The sequence below is a fragment of the Diadema antillarum genome, unplaced genomic scaffold, assembly GCF_040938485.1.
Source record: "Diadema antillarum isolate AM-2024a unplaced genomic scaffold, OU_Dant_1.0 scf00000160, whole genome shotgun sequence".
Classification (NCBI taxonomy): Eukaryota; Metazoa; Echinodermata; class Echinoidea; order Diadematoida; family Diadematidae; genus Diadema; species Diadema antillarum.
In genome coordinates, this window is record NW_027271049.1 from 1,087,840 (window position 1) to 1,104,857 (window position 17,018).

Sequence of the window (17,018 nt, forward strand, 5' to 3'; positions counted from 1 at the left end):
TTGCAGTTTAGTACCAATATTAACAAAATAATGATTACACTAACTGTATTTGCAATATCTTGACTGTTGGTTATACTTTCATTTCTAAGATGAATAGAATCATTAACTGTATTTTCATTATTTTCATGTTGAATTCATTTCCAAATAGGTTTTGTATTACTATTGATATACATGTACATTGTATTCTGTTTTGGCTTGCTGTACTTTCATGGTTCCATAATTACATTTTCAGACACTTCTTTTCAAGGTTGGATTCAAAAGCTATTTTTGTATAACAGTGAGTTGTTACGACAAAGTTTTAGTAAATCCTTTAACGATGGTTGTTTATTCTTCAACAAAAATACATGTTCTTTCATACGACTCAGTCTGTAAATCACTTGACAAAGGGTAAGGTGCCCAAAAATTTGTGTATTAGATTAACTGTGGGTGTACACCTGCTATATATATGTAATTGTATATATGTATATATATTTATAAAAAGAAGAAGTTTCGAATATGCCATTTGTAGATGCAACAAGAAGGTTTTTATTCACAAAATTTTCGGTCTGCCTCGGGCCAAAAATTTTGTGAATAAAAACCTTCTTGTTGGATCTACAAATGGCATATTCGAGACTATCTTCTTTTCATATTAACATTCGAAGTCCAACACGTGGGAAACTCCAAGATATATGGATATATGTATGTATATATGTATATGTATGTATGTATATATATATATAAATATATATATATATAAATTATATATATATATATACACACAACTATGTATATATATATATATATATTTATATATATATATATACATACATACACAACTATGTGCTAAGAATATCTTTAAAACTGCACGGGTGGTTCTTTTAATGCATAAGGAAGATATATGTACTAACATCACACATACACACGTATATACTGTATGCCACGTACACTTTGTCTTGAGACTGACATCCCCCCTTACTCACATTTCAAACCCTTCCGTTGGACAATACTGTATATTCCCATAATCTATAGTTGTATATCCATAATTAGTTGATAATCACTAATTTTTTTTTTCCACAACACAACCTCTCACACTCACAAGACAAGAAACAAACCACACATTTCCGATATGAAAAAAGTCGTAACATAAGATAGGTTTAATTGAGTATGTTTCTTTTTTTGTTGTTGTTTCATGTCAAATAAACACATATTTAGTCCATACTTTTGGTGGTTCATAAACATACATGTATGTACATGACGCTATACACGATACCATGCACATGCATGTTTCTTGCATGTGAGTATACACAAACCTGCATGAGTTTAGAATTTATTCTACACACTCTGTAAACTCCAGACAGATATGTATTGTTTCGCTCTATTGTTAGTAAAAATGCTAATTTTTTCTTTCTCCATCGTGTGGTACATGACAGTAATAAAAATAAGATCACTTGTACATTTCACTGTCATTGGAATATACAGTATCACATGTTCATATACCCATCACCAACTTACCAAGAAAAAAAAAATGATGATAATAATAAAAAAACTCCTCCCCCCGTCTCTCACAATCTCTATCTGATTGGTGAGGATTGTATAAACAATGAACTTCAATCTCATATATCCAAAAAAAAAGAAAAAGAAAAGAAAAAGTAAGACATGGATTAAAAAAGTGAGCTTTTTGAAACATGAAGATTAGTCTTCTCTCAAGGAGCTGGATTCTTAAAAAAAAAAAATCTTGCAGTTTTTGACTGTGAATGCCAATCTAAGGGGACCACCACGTATCAACCGTGTCTCTATTCTGCTGCTCATACACCACGCTGACCGACTTTCACTGCCAGTCTGCTACGAGATAAGCGTCGAGATCCATCCATTAAACATGTCCCTTTACAAATGTGTATGCATTTTTCCCAGTGTTTTTTTCTTCCATTTTCTTTTTATGTATGTAAGACACCTGTGAAGTCTGAGCTTTTTCTTTGTGCTAGTAAAGTGTACATTGAACGCTAAATGCATCCGTGACTACTGGTTGTCGCTCTTTTGAACGGATCAATCAAAGAAAGAGGAAAGATACAATTAACCCGTTCTAAAGACAGTCAAAGTCCTTGTGAACTTATTTTGAGAACGTACTAGTAAAAAAAGAAAGAAAAAGAAACAAGAAAAAAGAATTACTCCCATGAATCTAACATACATGTCTCAAACTCCACATATTAGCACAAATAAAAGGCAGCATTTCTTTGGGGGGAGATTTACTAGTAGCTAGTAGAGAACAATTTGTCGCAGTATCTCGGACAAATTCATGATTTTTAAAACCACAGGTGTGAAAGGGGGAGGGGGAAACCAATATTTCAAACGTGCTTCTCATCAACTCGTAGCATTTTAAATTACATAATATGTACACATATGCATACAACACGGTTCCATTAAAATAAGAGCCAGCCAATGGCAACAGAACAATTTTTCAACCGTAACATATAATAGCCTACACTTGTTAATACACATATACGCACAAACTGCTACCTAATCATATCCTACCCTATACAGCTTTTGTATGCATAATGTTATTCAGATATAAAACTGATGCATAAACTTTCGCTTTCATGGATTTGGGTACAAAAAAAATGTAAATAAATAAAGAGAGATACAAATACATAAAAAAGAATAAAACCCAACAATAATGCATTAGGAAATAGACATTTCATAGAAGCTCACACAAGAAAAGGATAAAACATCAGCAGAAATAATAAATACCATAGGCACATGTGTTGCTGAATGGGCTGTATGAACTTTTCACCTGCTAATGCGAGCAGTCAACACCGACCTATGCGGCCAATAATCCAACGTTCTTCGAAAGCAAGAAGAGCCGATTTTTGCACCATCGAGAAACACCAGTTACAGCAAGTCACACCGTGACTCTTTTCATTTTCTTTCGAATACACAAAGAAACACAAAAATGTAGAAATGTCATACAAAAGAGAAACTACTTCGTACTATAAACAAAATATCTACAAAGGATGACCAGGTATACTGTCTTTTTTGTTTTTAAATAGCTATGTTGCAGTTATTGTATACAATTACTTTTTTTTTTTTTGGTACCTCTTTAGAGAAGTATTCACTGTAAAGTAGATAGAAATTGAAGCTACTGGTGACGCTTCTACACTGCTTGTAACAATCTGACTGTTGTTCTATGTGTGGCAAAGTAGACACCATCTATTATATTATATAACAACTTCCTTTACACCCTTGCTACAAGTTCCCTTCCACCTCGATAAAAGGGAAAAGAATATCATCCTTTAACAGCAGGACTAATAGTCTACATGAAAACAGTTTACCTCAGCTGTTGGAGCACCCATCTCCTTGTGTTAAGCTCAAATGAACTGACTTCTCATTCAAGAACTATAACATCCTACCTAACTTCCATTTTCATTCCAATGAAGGAGAGAATTACTATTTACACATTCAAATTACACAACACATGGAGGGATAAGATACGTGGATATAATTTCACGAGTGTGCCGTTCATTTCACACTGGTTTGATGAATTTCTGCTGTGATTTCTCTCTTCTTCTCCATTAAAATAGACCCAGCCTGAAACGCTTCTTCCTATTTAATCAAAATTCATGGATGCAAATCAATCAATTCACTAATAAAAACTATCGCAAAAGGACTATCCATACAGCTCGGCAGAACCTTCACTATGATCCATAGCAAACATTGTATATGCAGAATGATTCATCACTGGTTGTAGTACCCTATTTGGTCCCATCGATAACTATCAAAAAAAGAAAGAAAGAAAAAGACAAAAAAATGGCTGAGACACCTCGATTTGAAAGAGAAGAGTAACAGACTTTTCACTACAAGGTTCATTATATATAAACGACCAGTCTTCAGGCTCCGACTAGAATTTGCAAATTTGTTTCATTCTTTAAAATGTTCTGCTCAATTACTTGACGTGAGACTGCAGATCAGATTCTTCAAAACAGCATAAACCGCCCCGCATCTTTTAATGAAATACATACTGTCATCCAGGATTTCTCCACGGAATAAAAACAAAAACAAAAACAAGACTAACATATTAACAAACAAAGTAGACAAAATGTACAATCTGTATGCTTCCATATCCATTCCATCTTTTTAGTAGAACCTGACGGGGGTAGATACTTGAACAAGACGACTCCTCCAAATGTTCATTCGAGTACCAATGGTGCATAGTTCTTCTTCTTTCTTTTTTTTTGGGGGGGGGGGGGGAGTTTGAGAGGGAGAGGGGGTCATGCTTACACCCCATCCCAAGGTGCAGATATGAGGGCAATGGAATAGCTGATTGCCCATATGGACAAGCACTCTCCTGATATTGGAGCTACAACTTTTTAAAGAGAATTACGAGCACACACTTAAATATTTGTGATTGTAACAAAATCTATATTCAAACTTTCATAGTGAACTTTCATCCCCCTCCTTGCTTTTTCCCCCTTCCACTCAGCAAATCGTCTAACATAGCCTCTCTAGCTTGTCGGAACTTGTTCTGATCACGTTCGGTGTCTACTTGGAAATTAAAGCTCCATATCCATCACTTGGCTAGTCCTAGTCATCATCACCCCCCACAGAGTTTAGCTGTTGCTTAGTTACTGTTTCGCCCATTCCTCTTCCTGAAATCATCTCCAACCAACCTTGCCTTTCAAAATTGCTTGTGTCAATCTGGCTCGAAAACATTTGACTAAGGAAGGAAATGATGACCTTTCGCGGGTAGACCCCACAGTTTTTTTTAAAAATTGTTTTCTCTTCTGCAACACAACCTGTAGCAGATATGTGACTTCACATACATGTCTACAATGCAAAGAACAAGAAATTACTGTTGTGTCTATAAGAACAATGAAAAACAATTAGGACTTGGAAATTTTTGATGTACACATTGCATGATCATATTTCCTCACAACACTGCAAAATGCAACCGCAATGAAGCAGTCTTTAAGAGGAAAGGGGGGGGGGAGGGGAAAATTAAAATACTCATTTCACATCATGTGACAGAGTATATTAAAGTAAAATTACAAGGGACATATTCTTATGACATTATTTTTCATTTCAATTATGCTGAACTGCTTCACAGCTTTGCACTTCTAAACAACAAATCAAACGAAAACCGTTGCCACCCGAGGCGAGTGTAAATCAGTGATGACAACGATGACGGTGATGAAGATAATGCTGGCAAATGATGACGACGACGACCAGGGATGCTCTGAGGAAGAGGGCGACGATCAGCTGGATCACATTTTTAGTGTGAATGGGTCTTCCCCTCAGTTTTTGTATTTTGGACACATCGTCCAAAGATGCCAGGGAACCTTAGGAGTGTGGCACAACTCTGCGGCTGTAGGAAGGTGACTGCGGTTCTTAGTCTATTGCAGTGCTCTTGAAGAAGAAAGTGGGGGAAAAAATCCTTTCCCAAGATGTCGCGAATCGGCGCACATAGGAAAAAAAAAAGAGTTCATGAGGCTCTGTTCAAGTCCAGTTTAAAATATAGTCTTCTTTGTCTTATTCTTCTTGGGGTCCAGGGTCCTAGACACCATGTGAAACAGGGGGGAAAAGAGAGTGGGAAGAAAAGAGAATATGTTGAAAAACAGTTGTTACAAGACATCAAACATTTCTTTAAGTGATTCTTGACACTTAGGCATTACAGTTCTGGTCTCCCATTGAACCACATTACTTAATGGGGATGTGCTTGCACTTTTGATGCAGAACTCCTTTGCCTTAAGATGGCATAAACCCTGTTTCTTTTACTAATGGTATAAATCTGTTGAGTTAAAGTAAAGATGGGATGCGGAGGCATTAACTGTGATGCAAAATGTAAACACTCTTTTCTTTTCTTTTTTATCAATGGAATGACTTAAGGCAGAGTTTCCTAAATGGATCCAGGGCTTATTGCCAACTTTGGATGACAATTAAAAATGTTGTTATTGCTCTCTGACAACCATTTCATGTGAGACAATTATGAAGATTTACAAGTGGCAAGAGTCGTTCACCCCAAGCAAACGGGCAAATGGAAATGTCTAAATTGAATACAAGTATGAACCAAGGTGTACTGATTCTCGTATACAGTAAACAATGCTAATGGAGAGTTTTACAGGTATGTAATTTAACTTAAAGAAACTCAATAAACTAAAAACTAATTGATAACTGAAGAAAATAATGGTCAAACCCTAAGAAAACAAGATCAAAACCTTTGATGTCAAGTCAGGTTAGAAATGGGGAGATCTCCTCATTTCAGTGTTCTGTCTCACTACCCCAACACACACTGTCAATAGATTAACTGCATATGGGAATTTAGTCTCACAAAAGGACAGTGGTTCAGTTATGATCATGAGATATCAAATTGAGTGAAATGTTATATTGTCATTAAAAAGTGGTACTTCCTCAAAAATATATTTGAACTTGGCAAATTCAGTTAAAAGATGTTTATCATAAATAGATAATCTGGGAAAAAAAAAAGAACAACTCTTTATAAAGTTGCATGTAGGAAGTGACACAGCCTCTCCTGAATTTAATCATTTGTCTCGAGAAAGACAAGACACATAACAAAAATTTAAAATCATAGCGGCTTAATCCTAAAGATTGTTACTTTGCCTATTATAAAAGATGTATGATTCAAATTAATATTCACAGGCATACAGAGACAGTCAAGCATACAATAGTTTCTGAAAGTGTGTTGTTACTATTAAGCTATCTATGAGCATACACTGTAAACCACAAAGCCAGTACACCATCTTTAAACATTTTGTGTGTTCTGACACTTTGGTCTATTTGGAAGTTGGGGAGTTAAATATAGTCATCCACTAACTGTGATTACAAGGAAAAAGCATTCAATCATAAATTTCAACTGTACATTTTCTTTCAACTGTTTCATTTTCACACCAAACCAGAGACTATGCAACTCATTTATTTTTTTGTTTTGTTTTTTGTTCAGGCCTGCAACACTAATGATGCCTTAAATGTGTCAGAGGAATACATCTAATGTCACTTCTCTGAATAAAGGACAACTCTCCCCACTCTTAACCAACTTGACATCAAAAGTAAAAAAAAAAAAGACAAAAAAAAAAAATAAGAATGAGAGAATTGAAATCAAGAAAGAGGTTCCAATTTGCTTCAAAATGCAAAATGCAAGGTGCACAAATGATCATCTATAAGAGTTGATCGCAAACATGAGAACTTGCAGATGAATGTAACAGCACTGTTGACATACACAGGTGTATCTGATAACTTCTTACAAGTCAATTTTTTTTTCCACATGTCCATTGCTCATTGAATTGTAGAACTGGTACCTGCACACTTATTTGAATTTGACCAATATAAACTACTACAACATCCTAGACATTTGTCTTTTCTTTTGGCATCTCCCCATCTTTGAAATATGGCTAAGCAACAGATATCTCCCTTGGCTCACTTTAAAAAAAATAATAAATTGATAAAAGCAAGTCTCGTCATACTAGTGCTTAAATGCAATCCCACGATGTGTTCAAGTTGGCATTTAAATACAGAGTCAAATCAAATGGACAAAAGGCAAAAGTTTCATGAAAATTGGACATAAAGATAGAAAGTTATGGACTCTTTAGACTTTTACATGCTTTCACTGAACACACACAAATTCATTTCACAGCCAGCTTCCACTGGTTGACATACAAGCATTACCAAAGTGTTTTGGTCAATGTTATGGCAACTGCAAACCCCTTTGTTCCGAAGTCATTGTTGCTAGGTGATAAAAAGACAGCAAGAGTTCTATGCTCAGGATACATCTTATCCATAGTGATTTCCCATGTCCAAAACAGAAAAAAAAAAAAAAAGGAAATATGGTGAAGTTTGCATGTAGTTCAATGTAAGGTCACAAAATTCTCAAATCTGCCAATTTCAGTACATATGGTTTTGACTTTTATATCAGTGATATGTGACTACTATGAACTTCAAAATCCTGTATTTCCTTGCACTAATTTGGGTCCAATTTTTATGGAACTTCCACCATTTTTTGTTGCAACTGATTGACAAATTGCCCTACATCGACGTATAGTAGTAGCCATGATAAAAAAATCATGGGCGTACATACTCCAGCAGGCAAGTGTTGGTTCTAATCCTTATTGCATGCAGCGGGTACTGCGTAATTGCGTAATTGGTGGGCTAGTGGAGATGACGCCTGTCCGGTGATCAGGAGGTCGTAGGTTCGAATCCTGCTCGAGTATGTACATCCATGATTTCCACCATTTTGTTCCCCTTTTGTCACTTTATTTGTTAAAGCCAACCTGAGCACGTCATGGAATTGTATTTACAAGGGCAAATCCTGCTGCAAGAAAGCAATGATCCTTAAATAGTAGTACATATATTAGTCACGTATCGTGGCATTCTCTATTTTTGTGAACTCACTAAAATCTATCCAGGCACAATGACACAACTTCACAAGCAGATAAATTGAAAGATAGGACTATCTCTTGGAGTCGACAACAAAAGCAGTTATATCTAATGAAGTGAAAAAAAAAATCTAATTTCACAGCAATGACAACACAAGCATAAAATATGTGTCGATCACTCTAACATGTACAACAAATTTGAGGTACAGTAAGAAAGCATTTCCATTGATCATCTTATTAATCATAGGCCACAAGAAGACGAAACAAATGCAGATTCAAAATTACCTTCAAGAACGTGGGCAAAACAAAGAGTTACCAAAAGTAAAAGGGAATTTAAAAAGGAAGCAAAAAGAAACATACAAAACAAATTCACAAAATGCAAAGGACAAAACACAAAAATCATTTACCCCAGGAAGAAAAAAAAAAGAGAAAAAGGGGGAAAAAAATCATGCTATCAAGAGGATATGGAGCATTCTCTCATGCGATAGTCATAAAAGATGAATGCATGAATGTATGCATACAAAATTATCAATTGCATATTTGACATCATACACGAGTATACTGTCAGTTTTAGAACAAAGTCAGTTTTAACACAATACTCTTATACCCCTGTCCCCCACCCTCCCTTACTCCTTTATCTACTAAGATGATAATATTTCCCACCATATACAAGGAGGGCACTGTTGATTGTAAAGTGCATGGTTCTAAACATTCACTCTTAAAGAATAATTTCTCTGGGTAGTACTTCGAATATCGAAATAAACAAATATATTGAAATAGATAAATAAATAAACAAACAAATAAATTATAAACACAGAAGAAAATAAAGACAAGAACATTCAGGAGAGATAAATAAATCAACAAAGGCATTAACAATAAATAAGAATCAGAAATAAATATAACAAAACCAAGAAATTATGCAATGATGTATAATAATCATGGGTACATACAAGTACATGTAAAGAGCATGCACACACGTGCAGATATTCACATACACAGACGAGGGCTTCAAAACACAAGAAGAAATACAACACACGGGGGGGGGGGGGGGGGGGGGGGGGGGGGGGGACAAACTTAACACATACAGCTGGATACAGTCTAATAGAATGATTGTGTTAAACACAACATTGTGTCCTGCTACAAACAACCTGACTCTGTTATATCACTGATTGAAGAATCATTTTCCTCAATGTTTGTTAAAAACAGTAATATTCAATCTTACTCTCCAGGACACAGTGGCTCGTATCAGTTTCCCCCATTTGTACAGCATTGGCTCTTAAAGACTACATTGTACATGCCCTTCATTTTGGAATGAGCTACACTCGTAGCTTTAATAGCCAATTTCTTACAATCATATGTTTTATTGTCCTACATGTACCCTGATCAATAGGAATATCTTTGCGTATTCACAATGAAGTCTTACTCAGGTGACTAAATTTGATTGACCACATTGCTACTATTGAATTACATACATGTATACCTTCAGCGTTAATCATGGATCACTGTATATTCTGTGTGTGAGTGCATTATCTAACTTTATCACTTTACTGACATCTTGTGTTGTCATATGTTTCATCATTTTTGATCACTAATACATTGTAATAAACTACAAGTCATTACTATGGAGCCTAAATTCTACAAGCATATATTTGTTTATTTCCATCCAAAATTGACTATTTTGTGTTGTACTTCTCTCTTCAAATCCAATGGAATATGAAATGTTGAATTTGGAACAATAAATAGATTAAAAAAAAAAAAAGCTGGCAGAGTCTTCATAACTGTACACATATCACTGAATCCATGGATCATCTCATTTTTTTTTGTACCCCCCACTATAGAAGTATACTTTGTAAAAGGTAAGATGTGAATTTCTGAACTGAAAGTACCACCGTGTTGTAGTGTGAGAAATTACATACACAGAAATACAATAAGTTAAATGTCAAACATAGAATGGATTTTGCTCTATCAGTGAAGCATTGTCTAGAAAACTCAAATTTCCAGCATTTCTCTGTATCCTGTCCCTGTGTGCCTTGATGGTCAGTCAAAAATCAGTTTTTGACGGAACGTGACGATGTTTCATACTGCCTTACTGGCCATCCCTGTTTTCTCATTGTATTCTTCACATATTTGTGACCGCTACAAGAAAAGGATCTGAAAGTCGCGGGAGGATGATTTTCTGAAAATGACACGGCATTATTCCCTTACTCCTCCGCATTAATTCTGTATATAACATGACTCATAAAAGTACTCGGTTACGGAGATATTATTGATTTTATGAGACCATGTCGAGTGGTCTAAGAAATCAGCGTTTCGAGAAAACCGCCTTCAAAGTTTTCTTTCCGATGCAATCATGATCAGGGGGAGGTAAGAAAGTTTCACCTCTTGACAATAAAAGGTATTGTATGCTCATAGCAACCTCCACGCTGTTCATTCAAGCTTAGCGCCAGTGGTCTACGCATGACCAATCATTAACCAGGGTGCCACGCACTGATCAATAAGATCACTCCCACATTGCTAGGGGCGGAGTCTATCTGCGGCGCTAAGTCCAAATCTTTGGACACGTTTCTGTTCTGTTGAAAGTCAGAAAATCATGGCCCAGAAAAACACTAATTTCTTGCCTTTCCTTTGATCGTTTAACTTTGAAATTTCGGCAGATGATAGACGACACATTAGACTACAAAATTATGCCAAAGACAGAAATCTGATCGTTTTGACCGATTTTGATGATCTGACTTCAAACTCAATTTTCTCGGCTCAGCTGTCAGCGACTTTACGATCCTTTTGTTGCGGCGGGTCAAATTTCATGTCCTTTTTCCACGACTGCTCTAGTGATTCTTTGATTCGAGAAACATGATGCAAGTGAGATGCATAAGCAGTAGGTTAGTCTGAAGCATAGAAGCACTGAAAAACACAAATCAATAGTAGCCAAACTTCAGGGTTACAACCAATTAAGAGTTTGCATACTGGCTCTGTTAGAAATGAGCACTTAAATACAGGTAGAAAGCTGGATATTTTCTGTGGCTTGCACAGAAATTCAGAAAAGGCAGAGCTTTGTGATTGCAAAAAAAAAAAAAAAAATGTTGATAAAATTGTGTGCATATATCAATATTGTGAACTTTTACTGCAATACTGTTATCAAAACAAATGCGGAATCAAAATTGATAAATGAACTGAAAAAATTTTTCAGTGTACGCTGTGAATGTGTGTTAATCATTAAGAACTGTTTAAAAAAAAAAAAAATCATATCTGCAAATCAATGAACTCAAACCAAAAGTACGGCATGGCTGTATAATTTTGCAATTGGGATTAAAGATGCTGCCAAATTTGTCGTTACCTCTGTGTAGACGGATCAAACGACCATCTCTTGCTGAGAGTTCTTCTACAAAAGTTACCACACCAGAAAACACCAAATGGCATCACAATAGACATTTACGGATATGAAAAATAGATGTGGCGATGTGTTTCATCCCACATCACGTGTTCTACTAACTGTACATGTATATATAAATATATACACAATCAGGATAGGAGATGAATAGATAGACAACTGAGTGAAGGAATACTGGGAAGGATACAGATAGATAGATATAGATGCATGCCATGGCATTCGGTGACCCACAGGGTACATCAAACTTGATTGACACATGGGAGATGGGTGTCATGGCTGTGAATATTCAATGAATACAAGTTATCTTGAGGGTGACGAAATGATGTCTCATATACTAGTAATTATTCTGGGTGGGAAGATATTACTTGTGGATTAAAGAGAAAGTCTGAGATGGAACCGTAATTTTGTTGATCCGGAGACGGTGTGAGGTGATATTAGTGTGATTGTGTAATCAATGAGTGAATTTATGAATAGTGCTGAAGGTCAAATCAATTTCACAATGTTGAATGCTGACACTTTGGTACTCTTTACAGAGAATTCACACTAAGTATTCATTCTGTAAATCTCTCTTTCCGTCTGGTAAGCCAGGGTTGCCGAAGTTTCAATCCGCACAGGAGAATTAAATGTAAGATTATTTGGATTTGGACTGTGTTCAAGAAAAGTTGTTACAAAGTGTAACGTGATGCCCAAGTGGTGTGCTAATCTGTTCGTTGCGTGTGAACAATCCATCCTCAGGTCGCTGGGGCTCGATGACTTCGTGATTCACATGATTCAGACCTTAACTGTCTTTGTCTGTCTGTCTGTCTGTCTGTTTATCTGTCTGACAGGGGAGGAGGTTATGATGGACTGCTTCCTTTAGAAACCAGCACCTGCAATAGGACACCCTTACCAAGAAAAGGCTAGTTGATTTGGATCCCTTGAGACTTCACTCGTGGACTGTTTGCATTGGTATACCTTAGGTGCTTCACCTAACTTAATCTCCACATGGTAGTTACTCAGAAGTCATATTCCGAATGGAATGTTCTCATGTCCGATTATTGTCTGTCGTTCAATGGCATAGACACAGAGATGAAAGACAAACAAACAAGTGTACCAACAACAACAGCAAGAAGGGGATTTTTTTTCCCCCTGGCCTTTGGGGTAGTTTGCATTTTTTGAGGAATGAGGATTTGAGGAGTGGAGGAGCATTCTGAGTCAAGTCAATATCACAGCTTTTCATCCTCTTTCAGCAGATTCATGCACTGTGAGGTGAGGTGATAAATGTCCACAGATATGCATGCTAATATCAAACTCACTGTGATTTAATATTTGACGGGGAGGACAGGCCCCATGCAAGTTTGAAACCATTTCACATTTTCATGCAAACAAGACAGCGAGACTACACTCAAAGCGAACGAACTGTACAATCAGACACGATTGGGATGAGGCCGAAAAATTCTCTGGCTATTTCACGAAACACATGTAATCAGGATTAGAACCGAATGTTACAAACACAAGGAGGCATGCTTGTCACATCACCACGGAAACGACTAACAGCAAGACACGGTGCAGCCATTTTTTCCCCCCTTTTCAAATGGGCACAGCTATGCATGAGTCGATCATGGCAGTCCAAACTTACGAGAGACACGGCACGAAGTCTGCTCTCGTCGCGGACGAAGGGAGGGGGGGGGGTGGTAGTTGATTGTGATGTGTGAGTGTGTGCGATTGCCTAAAGTGTGTGTGTTACTCATGTTCCAAGAATGTGTTCGAGTGGTCCTCTGATTTCCTTTCCCCCGGGTTCTCTCTCTTTTTCGCTCTTACCCTCCCCCCCTTCTCTTCAGGCCGCGACCCAGTGGGAGGTCAAAGGTCAATCGCCCTGGCTGAACAGCTTGGGGGGCTTCATGAGAATGCTCTTCTTCCTGTGGAATGCAATTTGCACGCCCCACATTCTGTGAACACAGGCAGGTAGAGGGGGGGCAAGTATCTCAAAGAGCACCCATGAAAACAACACAGAATCGGTCACATAGTTACGAGAAAGAGAGAGAGAGAGAAACACTGACTAAGGGAAGGGGGTGTCTGAGCGGCAACGCCCCCTTCTAGTACTGGTGTCCCAATCCACAAACAGAGATATTTTCCTGCAAAATTTGATGCCATCATGCATTAAAATTATTCTACACTTTGTGCACAATATATTCCAACTCTGATTACATCCGTTGGGAAAGGGGGATTCGTTGGGTTTTAAAACCAGAGCTTATGCATTTGCTCAGTTGTGCCCTCATGCTTGATATACTTTTTTTTTTTTTTTTTTTGGTCATTTAGTGAGCGCAAGGTAACTGATGAAACAGAATATGATGGCTGCTCTGCAAGCTTAATGGTGGCAGACATGCAGCTGACTTTACTTTTGTGTGTAACCTGTTTTTTAATTTCCTTCTGGCATGTAATAAAAACATAATTCATGAAAATGAATGAAAAAGAATAAAATAATGAGATAGATAAAAATGAAGAAGTCCAAAACTCTTACTCTTTTATTTAGTCTTTAAAGGTGTTTGATATGTAATTGTGGGTAAACCGGTTTGCAATGAATCTACAACCGTAGCAGGTTTTTCTCCATCGCTCTTGTGAACAAAATTCCCATATACATGCTCTCAATTCTGTGTTGTTTTGAAACTTTGTATACCCTAATCATCAAATTGCTTATTTTATTTTAAACTGATTAAAAAAAAAGTGTAACTAAATAGACTGAGAAATGCAATGAAATTATATGGGTTGCTGCCATCAGCTAGTTCATTTACATCATTAATCATTATTATAATTTTTAATAGATCATTCACTTGAGCTAAAGCTCATAAAATTCTTTCTCATATTATGATCGTCACGATAGGTTATTCTACAAAGGGGGTAGGTATGAATAATCAAATGTAATAGCAGCATATTCTAGTTGTGGGTGCATTGAACCAGTCTAACTAATAGAAATCAAGTTTGTATAATTTGATCGCCATCATATGGCAAACAAACTTTAAAGTACACTTGATAGACAAGAATTTGTGAATCAAATATGAAAAGGCTTTCCAAAGCCCACCCCCTTCTTTGTGTGTGTGAGAGTGTGTGTTTAATTTTTAAAATTTTGATTCAATTCTTGAAAGAATAGTATTCACACAATCATTTCACAAAGTAATTATGATAATAATGAATATTCATTCTTTTATTTGAGCTCAACAAAATCCATGGCCTGTTTGCCTTTAAAGTCACAGGGAAGTCTTGAATTTTTATAGGAACGTTAAATTTACTAACTACTAAACAAATATGTGGACAGAGTGGTAAAAGACAAACTATTGAAGGTTAGATGCGGAAGAAAAAATATAAATGAATAAAAAAGAAAACAACACGAAAAAGCATGATGATAAAGCAAATGTAATGATTAGATTTCTGTGGCAGATTACTGGATGAGCAATGTTTGCAGCATTTCTGAATCATTAGCTACTCTCTAAACATCCTCTTCAGCGATGATAAATATCACAACATTAACATTTCAAAGTGAAATGGATATGACATAAAAATACAAGAGCGTGTTAATCAGGGAGATTGTTAAGGCTTCAGTCGTGATGGTACACTACGCTTTCAAACTATCACTGCTTACTATGAAAGCCAGCCGACTGTAACAAACCTACGAAAAGTCATTACAGCGGACTATAATTCACTGTCACTCTGATGCAACATGGATGGTATGCTAAACTACCTCAAAAAAAATCTGCTATGTCTATCACATGATTGATTAAGATTTACAATAATGTAGCTCATCGTTCTCACAGATGGTGCATCCAGACACATGGTCTATTTTTCTTGAGAATTAACTCCACACCACCTACACAATTACTACTATAAATGAAATATTGCGAGATGCTCTTGTGAAAAGGCCTCTCAAATACCAGAGATACATGTAAACTTTATGTCACATACACAATCCTTACTTTTGATATCTTGTGAGATGTTTTAATAAAAAGGCCTCAAATGTCAGAGAAAATGGGTCTACTCAGTATTTTTCTGCTCCACTGAATTCCATTGTGACTCTGTCTTGTTTAGAGCTTGACCTGACTTGCTTTAAGAGCACAGCATGCTTTCAAAGCAACGGGCCACAGCAATAAACCTTGGAACTGAATCTCTTATTGACTCACTGATATTCTGACAAGAGCAATTATGATCAGGGATGAAGAATTTGTATTTCTACCTTCGTTAACATTACCCTATCATGAAATTTGGTCTACATTCCACATGTGGAGCCTTGCCTTCAAAGATTGTTAGGATTCCCCCCACCCCCATAATTTTCTATTCTCACTCTTTTTCTTTTTAAATTGGCTAAACTGCCTCAACTTTGCTTAAAAGCCACAGAAATGTTTCATAGTCATGCTTATACACTGCGCTTAACATTTTGAAGTCGAAATTTGTTTTACCCTATTTCAAGGGTGCTGGCCCCCAATCAGGCAGCTCTTGCATCCCTAAGGGTTTTGAAATATCCAAAGTGGCTGCCAAAAACTGAAATTCCAATATAAGTATTCCCTTATAAGTAATGAAAATATTGAAAATAAATTGATGGTTCTTACCACATTTTGAGGGGGCTGAATATGAATGTGGCTGATGCAACTCTTGCATCCTCGAGGGATTCGAGCTCTTCAAGAAGGCTGCCAAAATTGACCACCCCAAAAAATTGAATATCTCAAAATCCTCAAGGATGCAAGAGGTGAATCAACCAGATTTGGATTTAGCACCTTCAAAATAGAGTAAAACCATCAAAAAAAGGAAGAAAAACAAACATTTGGGGGACGGTAAATCTATGTCAAGCTTCTGGCACCCAGACTATCTGAGACAGATAGTGGGAATTATTCCCATCGTCTGATGGGAGAAGGGGGCGGATGGTGGAGGGGGATTGGTCGGGACTTACTTTGATCCTTCCACGGCCTTGCGCTGCTCGTCCTTGAGTTTCTGGTTCTCGTCAAAGGCCTCCTTCTCCTTCTCAAAGTTTCTCCTCTTCTCATCCAGGTCACGCTGCTGCTGCTCCAGCCCCTTCTTCATTTGCTCCAGACGCTTCTTCATCTGCCGTCGTGACAAATGGAATGGATGGTTTGGTTACAATTTGTTACTCTGAAGGTACGTTATTCTTGAGGTTTGTTAATCCAAAGGTTCATTATTCTGAAGGTTCATTACTCCGAAGGATCTTAATTCCAAAAATGAAATAACGTTCAGTATTTCAAAGATTTGTCAATCCAAAAACGTGAAAAAAAGATTTGCTAGTCCAAAAA

General features: G+C 36.7%; 1 protein-coding gene across 1 annotated transcript in view; it reads right to left on the bottom strand.

Moving 5' to 3' along the window:
- Positions 1-3,954: 3,954 nt before the first annotated feature.
- Positions 3,955-17,018, bottom strand: part of LOC139722202 (septin-7-like) — a 102,133-nt gene continuing 89,069 nt past the window's right edge. The window contains exons 12-14 of the mRNA XM_071633518.1: positions 16,661-16,812; positions 11,692-11,736; positions 3,955-5,523 (exon numbers count right to left, since the gene is read on the bottom strand). Coding sequence (XP_071489619.1) covers positions 5,478-5,523; positions 11,692-11,736; positions 16,661-16,812 — 243 coding nt within the window. The 3' untranslated portion in view covers positions 3,955-5,477. The remainder of the gene's footprint in view (positions 5,524-11,691; positions 11,737-16,660; positions 16,813-17,018) is intronic.